Source organism: Tasmannia lanceolata, unplaced genomic scaffold (genome assembly GCF_043159265.1).
Source record: "Tasmannia lanceolata isolate RefF3 unplaced genomic scaffold, GAP_Taslan_0.1 ptg000048l, whole genome shotgun sequence".
NCBI lineage: Eukaryota > Viridiplantae > Streptophyta > Magnoliopsida > Canellales > Winteraceae > Tasmannia > Tasmannia lanceolata.
This window is the reverse complement of record NW_027518725.1, coordinates 617,765-631,108: the sequence shown is the minus strand read 5'-3', so window position 1 is coordinate 631,108 and position 13,344 is coordinate 617,765. Positions and strand designations below refer to the sequence as shown.

Here is a 13,344-nt window from a genome sequence, read left to right as displayed (position 1 = left end):
AAATCCGAAATTTGGTAAGTTGGTTCGAAATTCAGGACCAAAATTCCTAAATTTCGAACGAAATTTTGTAACACTCTTTTAAAAAAAAAATAATAATGGCATTTAATCGAAATTTCGGACCAAAATTACCGAAATTTCGGTTTGAAATCTGGTAAACGACGAAAAATGAAATTTCAGTAAATTTCGATTTCGGTCCCCACCGAAATTTCGGATTTCGATCGAAATTTAAAACATGCCTATAACCCTCCGGGGTTCGGATCAACCTATGAAAATTATTTTTGAGGCACAACCTATGTAGGAAGTGGCCCATCCAAAAGAAATTTCTTTTCTTTTTATCTGGGATTTACACGTCAGCATTACTCTTTTACCATTAACCCCTTTGCTGATATCTAACATCTATCTCTACAAGAAATTATTTCATGGTAAAATCGTAATCTACATACGAAATCTATCGACACAGGGTACGGGCCATACCATACATTTTAATAGAGTGAGGAGTGCGATCATCAAAATACGGTGAGTAGTGCCATTATCAAATATGGTAGTCAGGAAATTAACACTATATATAATTTCAAACCGTCGTTGTTGCTTGGATGTTCCCACGCAGGTCGGGTTCAACCCGAATTTGGGTTGGGTCGGGTTAAACTTTTTCGCAAATCGGGTTGGATTAGGTTGGGTTGGGAAAAATCAACCCCAATTGGAAATCGGGTTGGGTCGGGTTGGGCTGTCGGGCAACCCGACCCGAAACCCGAATTTGGGTTTCATTTGAAGAAGTTCTGTATATTTGTGTTTTTCTTTTTCAACATTGAAATAGACTCCACAATGGATGGTTTGGATAATCCTATAGTGCGGGCCATACCGTACTTGAATAAAGTGAGGAGTGTGATCATCAAAATATAATAGTGTGGATAATATTTCCCTTTGTTAATTGTTAGTCCCTATTTGGTTTGAATTTTGCGAACCGATTGTGAGTTAAAAACTGATTATTGGTGACTCACTATTGGTTCTCAAAATCCCATGGACCAACCCCATCGTCTTCACCCCGTAGGAACTACGAGATCACCCCAAGGATGCCTTCGGCATCCAGGGGTCACAAACCGACCATAGACCCTGTTCAATAAGTGGAACGCATTAACTGTCTGCTCTCCGGTTGGGCAGTAAGGGTCATTTTCAAGTAAGGGTCATTTTCAAAATCCAAAACAAACAGGGCCTTAAGTATCGTGCAGATGTAGTGGGGGGTTGTTTGGTTGGTTGAAGTATAGATGATTAAATACCACCAATTCTGCCATCCTATGCTTTTGGTGTAATTGGGTCTTTCACAAAGAAGTACACAACAAATTTATTAAAACAATAATGTCATATCAAATATTAGCAAATTTTCATCTGCTTACGCTCTCATCAAACACATTTCCACCTCTAACAATGTACCTTTGGAGACAGAACATTGTTCCCCTCGCATATCGAATGAATGAGTTTCAATCTTTCAAATATAATTATGACCTTCATCAAAAGCACATATTGGCCGCGGACGAAGACCTTGTTGCCTCGATTGATAGAGGATCCAAAGTTGGTCCTTCACCACAATGCCCACTATTAGTACCAAAGCCAGTGTCACCAATTGCCATAGTTTTCGCACCAACACTGGTGTCACCAATTGGTACAGTTTCCGCTTGTGCTACAACTGCCCTTAGTCGGAGACGCTCAGCTCTAGAACCAATGACTTGGCCAAGGATTGAGGCCGCTATAGTGAAAGCCATAGCCGTCTTGGGCATTAGAACGGATTTCCTTAGCATTGCTATGAAAGGAACAGCGGCATGAACAGCTACAAACCAGGACGGGGAGAATTTTTCAGTGTGCTCTCTCCATATACCCAGAGGAACGTTGGCAGCCATGCCCAAGATGCCAATTACCAGCATTTTTTCAGGCAGTGGTTGAGGGCGAAGGTTCTTGACGAGAGCTGTCCGGGCTAGGGCTGCCCTAGCAGCGACTATAGCTGGAGGGCACTTTATCTTAATGCCTGGTGGGGGCTGTAGAGCCTTTGCGACGAGCGGTAGTACACTGCTCACTGCCCTGTAGGACTTGGCGATGGGACAATTCCCGGTTTCCAGCCACTCGTTGCTGAGAGCCTCGTGCGATGAATTTCCCTTCTGAAAGATGAGAGGAATGTCAGGAGGAAACAGAAGAATAATCATTTCTCTTGAAAAGAGGAATAAGCGGAACGTTCTTTGTGAAATGAAAATGGGTTTGAAAAGTAACCGATAATCCTAGAATGAGAGCTGCATTTTATTAAGGGCAAAATCGGAACTCTTGAGATAGCAGGGGAATGATGACTTGCATAGCACGAGGTTCAAATTCAAAGTGGAAATATACAAATGAGAACTGCTGAAATTGCATTGAAGAAGCATTACCTGTGAAGAAGTTTCTTTCTTGGAGGGCTTCTTTTTCTGCTTTTTCCATTTTTCAGAGAAAGAGTCGAAGCTAAAGGGTCCTCCTAGTCCAAATGCTGAGAAACTGATAGTGGCTGCCTTTGCTGCTAAGGGGTTAAACTGAGGGGAAGGCTGAGAGGGTGAATTCCTGGGGAGTGAAAATGCTCGTCCAGAGAGTGGGACCACTCCATCTTGTCCGTGGAAAACCCTAAATGCCACATCAAAATTTGGTCCATCTTCGAATATGGGACCTTTGGCAGCCCGTACCTGGAAAGAGAACCAGAACAAACAAGAATTTAGTTAAATTCAGATATTCATCTTAGGATTAAACTAAGTTAAAAAAGAAAAGGAAGAAATCCATCATATTCAATAAAAATAACCACGTTTCACAATACTTTAAATGTGAGGCATACATGACAACTGAAATATGTACGTAAACAAAGCAGACAAAATGCAGCTCGCCAAAAATAAGGAGTAGAACTCACAGGCATAGGGAAACTCATAGGCGAGAAGGAAAAGCTTGTGGGCTCATTAATATTTCTCAAAAATGGACATCTTTCGATACCCTGATGAGCAACTAAAGGGTCGGATGATGATGATTCCTCGTTTGGAACTTTGAAGAAAAACTCCATTTCTGTCAAGAAGTTTCACCTGAACATAAGAGAAGGACGGTCAATAAGGGTGTTTTTATTTATCAGAAATAACTGAAACATTATTAGAAGCAAAAGAAAGATGGGTCAAGATAATCCATCAACAAGGAAACAATTAAAAAGGAAAACAAAAATCAGATAAGAAGAGAGGAGTAGAATCTCCAACCAAATAGCCTCCCCATTAACCCCCTCTAGAAAATACATTGACAAGTCGCCCATCCGGTAACCATCACTAGTCTTATAAAAACTTGTCCATTGAATGATATATGATTTAATACTGCAGTTGACAACAGCAGCAAGATAATTCTTGGCTTGGAATATACAATCATTCCACTCATTCCAAATGCCCCTTAAAAACACCAAGGGCGGCTATTTTCCAAAGAGATTTACGTTCCCAACCAACAGAGAGTAATTACCAGTCAAGAATAAGGTCCCCACTCCCTATATTGACTGGAAACATCCACTAAACCCCAAACACTCCAAGATAGCATCCCACATTCCTTAGGTCAATTTGGGCATCTTTGGAACAGTTTTTGAGTAACTTGGAACAATGAGTATATTATATAGAAAACACAATTTAGGAATTTGTAGAAATTCGCAAAATAAGCAGTAACATATTTAACGATTGCAATTACGACAGAAGGCAAAATCAAATAGCAGTGTCATTAAATAGTTGGTTATTTGTTTGATTGGATCACATCCTAATTCTATTTAACATCATGGATCATGGTACTCGAAGGGCAACAAATAGACTCTCTCTGAGCCTATCCCAATCACATGATCACAGCTACTTCTCTTCTAACTTTGAAGTGGGAGATACAGAGCCACTTCAATCAAATGATCAAATGCTTTTGAGTTCACTACCTGGAATTCCTAGTGAATGATTTGCGGAAGGAATTCCCAAGTAATATAATTTGCAGGGACTACAATGCTTTTATAACTTCTCTAACTAGGCAAGTCACGAGATCAAGACAGCTAATTGTGTCAAAGGACTGTCACACAACTCCAAAGGCACTTCACACACAGCTAGGTGGGCTTTCTAAAGATCACTTTGATTTTCCATGAGAGATGGATAATGACCAAAGATAACCTTGGCAAAGAATGGCTATATCAAAATAAGAAAAATGAACTTATCAAAAAAAAATAATAACAATAAGAAAAATGAACTACATCTTGTTATGTGGAAATAAACAACCCAACCTACACAAAATTTGTGTGTGTGAGGTGGTGGCGGATGGGGTCCCTGGTAATTAGTCTAAGCAGATATAAAATGCTCGCAAGTTCGGTAGATTTGACATATGAGGTTGAGAATAATCAACCCATGGACAGTGCCCTAAAAAAGAGAGTTGTACATGACTCTGTAAAGAAGATGAAACCTTTGTATCACCAAGACAGCAATAAGAACAGAGATGCATCCAAATACTTCTTTTTTCCTTGAATCATGGCAATTATATTAAGAAAAGGGAGACCGAGATGGTCAATACAGAAAAAAGCAGAAAGAAGAAAAAATACAATCATCAAGATAATGGGGCACTCAAAGAGGTAAGGTATCAAACGAGATGCATCCAAATACTTGACAAAACAAAAACAAATACATTCCTCAAAATCAAAACTTGTGAGTTCAAGATATTTCATCAAAGTTGAAATAAGAATTGCAGATAGCCAGGTACTCTAATCATAATGAAAATTTCTTGATTTTTCAAATTTTTATGTTTTGCTTTTGTTTTTCTTGATCACATAACTGTTTCGAGACATATTTCTCGGAGTCGCAAAATGTGGATACGGGTTAAAACGTGGCCAAAGCAAATCCTAGACAACTCGCCATGACTTGGTCGACTACTTGGTTGATGTGGATGAGTACTTAGTTGACGTGGTCATAACTAGGGAGGGTCAAAGGAGTTTTGATTGACCTTGTAAGGCAATATGCGGACCTGGACAAGAATGCAGCCAAGGTAAAAAGGGGTCGACTAGGGGGAGTTTTGAAACTACGTTATTTCTACCAAATTCAAAAGCTCTAAAAGTGGAAATAACATAAGATTGAATTTCTGAAGAAAATTGAAGAATGATAGACATCTTTGCAGAAGAAAACTGAAGGTATCAAAATTTTTGCAAGAAAACTACAAACCAAGAGACAGCTTTCCCTAGAAAAAAAATACTCTCTACAAACACCACAATTGGTCAGAATATCCCAAACTGAAAGACATCTGGATAACACAAGATCACGATAGATCAAGAAATTCAGCTAATCATCAGACTTAAAAAAATACTTATAAATCCAAAACCCTACACGAACCACGCGTCAACTCCGGAAAACGAAATTCACAATGAACAAAACAAAAACATATCGACGAGAGAAAATGAAACCCACAACTATAACACAAATAAACAAAATTAAAAAGATAGAAAGAAGGGAGAGAGGTTGATTTGAGGCAACCGGACCTCCTAATAGTTCAATTCGAGAGGAACCATTACTCTCCTAAACAAAGTTTCCTTCGCTGCAATAAAATTCTCTTCCTCTCCCATTTCATTGAAACAAAGAACTTAAATACAAGCACAAAGAGAGTATCACATCATCAACCCATTTACCCATTTAAATGACAGATGACAAGTAATCAACCCCACAAATCTAAAATGCATAATTCTACAATAACTAATTTGTAAGTAAATCATATAAACCATAACAAGTAAGTATCATAAACCTAACAATCTAGAAGGAAAATCTTATTAGGAAACCTAACAATTTAGGAAAATCTGCACAGCTCTCTATTAGAATTGTTCCTAATTATATCCCATCACATCCCTTCAATCAAGATCCTAATAAAAAAAACCCTAACCAACAGAAAATTAAAAACAGATCGAACAAATTCTTCTACGAATTAAACAATTCAAAATAGAAAAAAAAAAAAAAAACACAGAAATTGCATAAATGGAACAAAATGAAGTAATTAGGAGAAGAAGAACTCGAAACCCTAACCAAACCCTAATCGAATTACAAAATTCAGGATGGAAAAACGAAAATTCTAAAAATTAGATATGATGAAACATGATAAAAATAGAAAAAGGCAATGAAATAGATAAGATATGTACCTAAATCGTCGATCAAAGAAACCCTAATTCGAAGAACGAAGAAACCCTAATTCGAAAATTGCAAAGGAATGGAAATTGCAGAGAGGAAGAGAGGTTTGATTTGAAGGCTGAAGACTCCATTTGTGCGGAAGAGAAAGTGCTCTTGACCGCACAACTTAACCCTGGTTAGGAATCTTAGACCTCAGGTTAAAGGATTAGGTAGCCTACTTTGGATATTTAGACCGTCGATGTGATAATTGACGGTTGAGATTAAGTCAATGGATTCAAGATTGGGTGACTGGGTTTTGGGCAGACTGATTCTCGACACACGACGAGTGGGCCCCTACCAGCTTTCTAGAACAGGTGAAGCAAGGCGCGTGATAAATGCTTGTGTGAACACGGAAAAAGATGTTTTGGACGGCTGATTTGACTCAGGCTGATTTGACTCCGTTTTTCTCATTGAGCATGGGATTATTGAGTTTCTAGAGATTTTGTATGTTGTCTGGGCATGAAGTCCAGTATATTTTAGAAAAAAACACTGGGGTCCACTTGATAAGATGATCCAAACCGTTCATTAATAGACTGAGGTATAATCATCTCCATAGGACGATCCTAACCCTCTGATTTTTTGGGAAATGATCAATTTTAGGGATATGTTATAAATTGAGGAATGATAGAATGAAGGGTGCCTTGCAAAAACAACAGCTTCAAGGGCGCCTGTATTGGTTGATTTCAGCAAAGTGCATTTATGGATGAAGTTGAAAAAAGTGGATGGGACCGAAAAAATGGAAGCGGGTCTGACTTTACTGAAATCAACCAATAGGAGCGCCCTTGAAGCTGATTTTTGCAAGGGTGCCTGATACGACCACAAATCAACGGCCAACTTCCACAAGGAACCGGCAATTACCCAAGCATCTCAGTGATTACACATATTAGCAGTTATGGGAAGTTATATTACTTGTGGTCATAATTCCAATGGAAGTTATTTTCAGTTATCTTATTTTCTGTTTAAAGGGATGATGTATTCACATTTGAAACGGTAGAATAATTATCATAATTCTCAATTTCATCTTCTCCCACTTCCATTTTCTGGAGGACCTGTCCTCGAAAACAGGGATCTATCAGTGCCCTTCATTCTATCATTCCTCTTATAAATTATTAGAGATTTTACATGGGGTGTGGTCGTATAGTCCAGTATTTATTTATTTTCAAAAGTACATTAAGGCCCACTTAATAAGATGATCCAAACTATTCATTTGTTGGGCCACATTGTAAAGAGGTTGTGACCCAAAAAACATTTCCATAGGAGACCTTTCCATATTGAGCAGCCCTCTATAGATCGGAGGGTTAGGATCACCTTATTGAAATGAGTTTTATGGCGCAACCTTCCTCTTAACGTGAATCATGGTACAAGGGGGGTGTATTAATCCAGGGGGGCGTGAGAAAATCATAGCCCAATAGAAAAATACGAAAGACAAGGAAGCATGTCCGCTTTGACTTTCTCTATGGAGTGGTTGGTGTGGATGAAAGTCGCTCCCAGCCGTCTTCTCTTACCTTCAAAATGTCAAAAACTGCATTCAACACTCTGATTTGTTGGGAAGAGATTTTAGACCATGTGTGCGCGTGAAGTACAGTATTTTTCAGAAAGTGAACTAGGCACACTTCTTGGGATGATCCAAACCGTTCAATTTGATGTGCCACAGCGTAAATAGGTTGCACTTCATAAATCATCTCAGTAGAATGATCCTAACCCTCCGAGCTGTCGAGATTAACGATTTGGATCATCTTAAGAAGTGTGGCCCACTATACTTTTTGAAAAATAATGGACTTCACACCATGGTTTTAAATTTCGACCAAAATCCATTTCGGATTTCGGTGGAGACTGACACCAAAATGGGTAAAAACCGAAACGGTCATTTATTTCGACCAAAATTCCGGAATTTCTGTCGAAATTTTGGTTTTTCCGAAATTTGACCCAAAAAATCTTTTTTTTTAATATTAATTTAATATTTCACCTAAATTTCGGTAATTTCGGCCAAAATTTAATATTGAATAAAATATTAGTTTCGGGTTTTGTACCAGATTTCAGTCGAAATTTCGAGGTCCGAGACCAGTACCGAAACCGAAATTTTAAACCTTGCTTCACACACACGCATCATATATAAGGAAAGTTACTTTCTATTTTTTTAACCCAGAATTTATCTAGGAAAGTTACAATAGGACAATATAGAAACTTGCCTCTAAACCTCGTGGTACAAATTTCTTTTAGAAAACTCCTTAACCCAACAAGAAAGAACATTAATTATTAAAAGATTTTTTTATAGAAAACTTCCCTAACCCAACAAGAAAGAATATTAATTATTAAAAGTTTCGTTTTTAAGAAAACTTCCCTACAAGTAAGGGTGTAAACGAGCCGAGCTCGGCCAGGCTCGGCTCGGCTCGTTAAGCTCAAAAGCTCGGCTCGGGCTCGGGCTCGGCTCGGCAGGCTCGGCAGGCTCGCGAGCCTTACCGAGCTCAGGTTATATTAAGTTCACACCCCTCATCTTCCCTGGACAGCCCTACTGGTGTAATTTAACTACTTTTTTTACACTATGGGGAGTGGTCCAAGTAACAAATAGGGTTCCAAAAATGAAGTGACATATTTTGCCTCCCCCTTTCACTCCCTAGACAACCATTCTAGTGTATATATTAATATATAATATATATATTTAAATATATTAAATTCTTAACGAGCCGAGCCTGGCCTGAATCGGGCTCGGCTCGTTAAGCTTAACGAGCCTGGCGAGCCGGCTCGGCTCGGCTCGTTAAGGATTCGAGCAGAGCTTTTTTCGAGCGAGCTTCCGAGCCCGAGCCAAAATTGACACCCTTACCTACAAGAAAGAAGATTAATTATTATGTAAGGAATACAGAGTTTATCCCATCTAGCAATTCCTCTAGACTCCTTTGGTAGGCTAGCCCAATTCAAGAAAATTGAATTTATGTGGGTGGTCGCAGCTATAGTTTGCCAAGCTGTATGCATGGTTTTAAATTTCCACCGAAATTTCGGAAATTTTGGAATTTCAGTCTGAAATTTCAGAATTTCTGTCCGGAATTTCGAACGAGAGTACCAAATTTCGACTGAAATTTCAGAATTTCGGTAGAAATTTCTGTTTTTTCAGAAGTCCGAAACCGGTACCGAAATCGAAATTTTAAACCTTGCCTTCCCTATAGACATGGGTGCTAGCAAAATCCATAGCTAATAATATTTCTCTTATTTATGAATGTTCCAGGAGGCACTATTTTTACCTGTAATGATAACTTACAATGACCATGCTATCAAAGATCCAAATTTTTTTAATACCTGGGGTCATCATATAGTAGAGTCCATCTCCGGTAGCTCTTACTTCAGCCACCATATTAGTATTCTCGCTGTAAAAGTGGGAAAAGGCAATACTACCTTGCTCTTGTTACCTCTGATGACACGCCCTCCTCCAACTATACCATGAAGCTTCGTGCACTTGGCCGCCCTTTTTTTCCCCTTTTTTTCTTTTCTTTTTTCCTCTCTCAAAACAATTACATTTGGAAGCAATCTGAATATTTTTCTGATGCCACCATTAGAAGTTACTTTCTTTGCTAGCCACAACTTAAATAGCTTGTACTCTATAAATCATCTCCCCATGATGATCCTAACTGTCCTGTCTCTAGAGGTTTATATAACGTGCAATCCCTCCACAGATCGGAGGGTTAGGATCATCCTACGGAAATGATTTTTGGGGTACAACATATTTATGTTGTAGCCAAGCAAATGAACGGTTCGGATCATCCTTTGAAGTGGGCCTCTTACACTTCTTGAGCCCTACTTCCACCTCATCTACCTAATCAGTCCATTCGACGACCTTTAAAAACACTTATGCCATTGATCGATTCTCATGAAAGGCCTGTTTTGATTGCAAGAAAAACATTAGCATAAATTGATTGCAATTAAGTCAATATAGGCATAAATGGCACGACTTATGGATAGTATGCTATAAATGAGATGAGCCAAAAATCCGGCATTGCAATCATGTCTATTTCTCCATCTCTCCATTAATCGCGCTTTGCCGCTTTCAAACAGTCTTCTGCGGATTATCCCCTTTTCAACATCTATCACTCGAAGTAGTCATGGTTTTAAATTTCGACCGATTTCGGTGGAGACCGACACCGAAACCACACAAATCCAAAATGGTCATTTATTTCGGCCGAAATTTTGGTTTTTCATAAATTTGACACAAAAAATCTGTTTTTTAATATTAATTTAATATTGCACTGGAATTACTGAAATTTCGGTAATTTCGGCTGAAATTTAATAATGAATAAAATATTGTTTTTTTGTTTTGTACCAGATTTCGGTCGAAATTTCAAGGTGATACCGAAACCGAAATTTTAAACCTTGACCGGAACTAATGGTTTGAAATTTCGGTTTCGCTACCAGTTTCGCCCCCCTCCCAAACCGAAATGTGAACTGAAATTACGAAATTTCTATCAAAATCGCTTACAGCCCTTAAAATTTTCATTTTTTTAATGTTAAATAAATTTACGAAATTTCTAGATAATATGAAATAGAGGAATGATAAGGCCAAGCAGATTGTTAGTGGACCATGTGTAAATTTTAAAATACGAAAAGTAGGTGTAAGTAATCGTAAACGCAAAAAAGAAAGAAATAAATTCGGAAAACCAAAAAAGAAGGAAAGAAACTCTCTCATAAATTCTGGTAAAGCCATAAAATAAGGAAATAAACTCTCTCTCTTTCTCTCTCCTGAATTTCCATACACACGAGTGGAGAGAGATAGAGATAGAGAGAGACATAGCCAGCACAATATTTCCAAATTTATTTCCTTTTTTTTGGGACGTGGCCAGTGCACAATATTTGCAAATTTATTTTGTAATTTCAAAGTTACACAGTGGTTTCTAGTGCTTCCTGTCCTTTTCATTCTCAAATAGATAATTAACAAAATTGAGATTTTTGGGTTGAAATCCCTTAAATTTCAGACTAAATTTGGGGAAAACGAAATTTCGACCGAAATTTTTGTAACGTTTCGTGTATAGTGGGTTTCGGTTTCGTTCTTGACCGAAATCTAAAATGTCGGATTTCAGTCAAAATTTAAAAACCATGTGTGGATGATATGATTGTCACCGGCAACAATCCTCTCGCCATCAATTCCTTGAAGACTGTTAGAGTATGGAGATCTCACCAGTGGATTATCTTGGAGGAAGAATAGGAAGGTAGGTTAGTTGAGGCAACCTAAATAAATTAGGATATTTGATTTGATTTGGTGGTAGGCTGGATTAAGTAACTAGATTAGATTAGGAAGTGTATTAGATTAGGTTTATCTCTTTGTCTTCTTATCATGATCTCTTTCTATGTTTATCCCTATGGGTGTTTTATATAAACACACATTATGGCTCTTTGTAATTCATCCAAGTTAAGTGAAGATTTCCTAAATTTGTCATGGTATCAGAGCAAATGCCTGGGTTCAAATCTCCTTGATAGCAAAATCCACATGCAATGGCAAAACCCAAAAGTAGGGACACATGTGCCACGTGTAGGCCAACCCAAAGAAAGAGGGGGGCCACATGTGAGGGGGGGAGTGTTAAACTGTTAAAGTATAAAAGATTAAAAACTGCCTTCTCCAACAGCTTAAGCTTTTGGAGTGATTGGTTGTTTTCACAAAGACATTTTTACATAGCCGATTTCACATTAAGGATTTGGACATTCTCAAATATTTTCTTGGAATTGAAGTCGCTCGCTCCAGGAAAGGGATCTTTCTCTCAGCGCATGTTTATTTAGAGGGATATTAATTAAACATTTAAACATTTAAACATTTAAACTAACAGCCCGGTGATTTGGACTACTATTTTATGTAATTTCTCGTGAGTCGTGCGGGGTAGGGATTGGAAGAATTGGGTTCGAATCCTGCTGATGGAAATGGACTGACTACCGGAGATATTCGTGACTTCGTCTGCACTGGTTTGTACACGAATGCGTGAAAAACGAATCGGAGCATCTTATATGCAAAATGCTCCTGACTGGCCTAGTTATTGGTGGGGGTTCGAATATCTTATGCATGAGATTCCCCGTGCAAGCAAAAATGCTTTTTCCATTCGAACATTGGAGGCCATCACTCTATCTTATGCATGAGATTCCTCGTGCAAGCAAAATTGCTTTTACTATTGATTGTAAAAGTAACTTTTCCCCAAAATTGTTTTCTTTTTAGGGATAAATACATTTACACCCCCTCTAGTTTCTGACACATCCACTTCAACCCCTGTAGTTTAAAAAGTGACAAAGACATCCCCTCTAGTTGCAATTTGTTTAAGGTTTGCCCCCTCAGCTGAAGGTTCGTCCATAGATTGAACGGTTAGGATAATCCGATGGAGCTGATATTTTGGGCACACCCTATCTATGTCAGGACCCATCAAATGAACGCTTTGGATCATCCAAATAATGTGGGCCCATACCCGAATCCAAAGCGTTTGGTAGTGTTTGGATTCGGGTATGGGCCCACATTATTTGGATGATCCAAAGCGTTCATTTGATGGGTCCTGACATAGATAGAGTGTGCCAAAAAAATCAGCTCCATCGGATCATCCTAACCCTTCAATCTATGGACGAACCTTCAGCTGAGGGGGCAAACCTTAAACAAATTGAAACTAGAGGGGATGTCTTTGTCACTTTTTAAACTACAGGGGTCGAAGTGGATCTGTCAGAAACTAGAGGGGGTGTAAATGTATTTATCCCTTCTTTTTATTAGGCTCCATTTCTTTCGATGTAAAATGGGCGAAATAAAAATAAAAATGGGAGAGGTAGAGAATTGAGAGGGCATGAATGAGAAGATTATGCAGATAAAACTCTAGTTTGAATAGAGTTTTCCCCCCCTTAGTTTTAAACACTTCTCACTATGCCCTCTCAATTATCTTATTCAGGATTTGTTCTATTCAACTATCAGTTCTGAAGCCAGTTTTGTAGCAACTTGATTTAGGTGCACGAATTAGGCGGTTTCGTTAGATTGATTTGAAGACTAATCTTACTTTTATGAGCTAGGGGAAGACTAATGCGGACCTTCCTTACAGCATTTCCTATTAATGATCATTTTAGTAGGACGAAAACACATCTACATCTTTGATAAAATTATAATTACTCACGGGACAAAAATAAGTGTATATTTTCTAAAAGCTAGTTTCAA

The 13,344-nt window shown here is 38.3% G+C and overlaps 1 protein-coding gene across 1 annotated transcript; it reads right to left on the bottom strand.

The window, feature by feature from the left end:
- Nucleotides 1-1,314: 1,314 nt before the first annotated feature.
- Nucleotides 1,315-6,320, bottom strand: LOC143864275 (uncharacterized). Its single transcript, XM_077375187.1, has 4 exons — nucleotides 6,164-6,320; nucleotides 2,912-3,077; nucleotides 2,409-2,693; nucleotides 1,315-2,147 (listed from the first exon to the last, which is right to left on the bottom strand). Exons 2-4 carry the CDS (start codon nucleotides 3,056-3,058, stop codon nucleotides 1,506-1,508), a joined length of 1,074 nt encoding a protein of 357 aa, XP_077231302.1. The 5' UTR covers nucleotides 3,059-3,077; nucleotides 6,164-6,320; the 3' UTR covers nucleotides 1,315-1,505.
- Nucleotides 6,321-13,344: the final 7,024 nt, after the last annotated feature.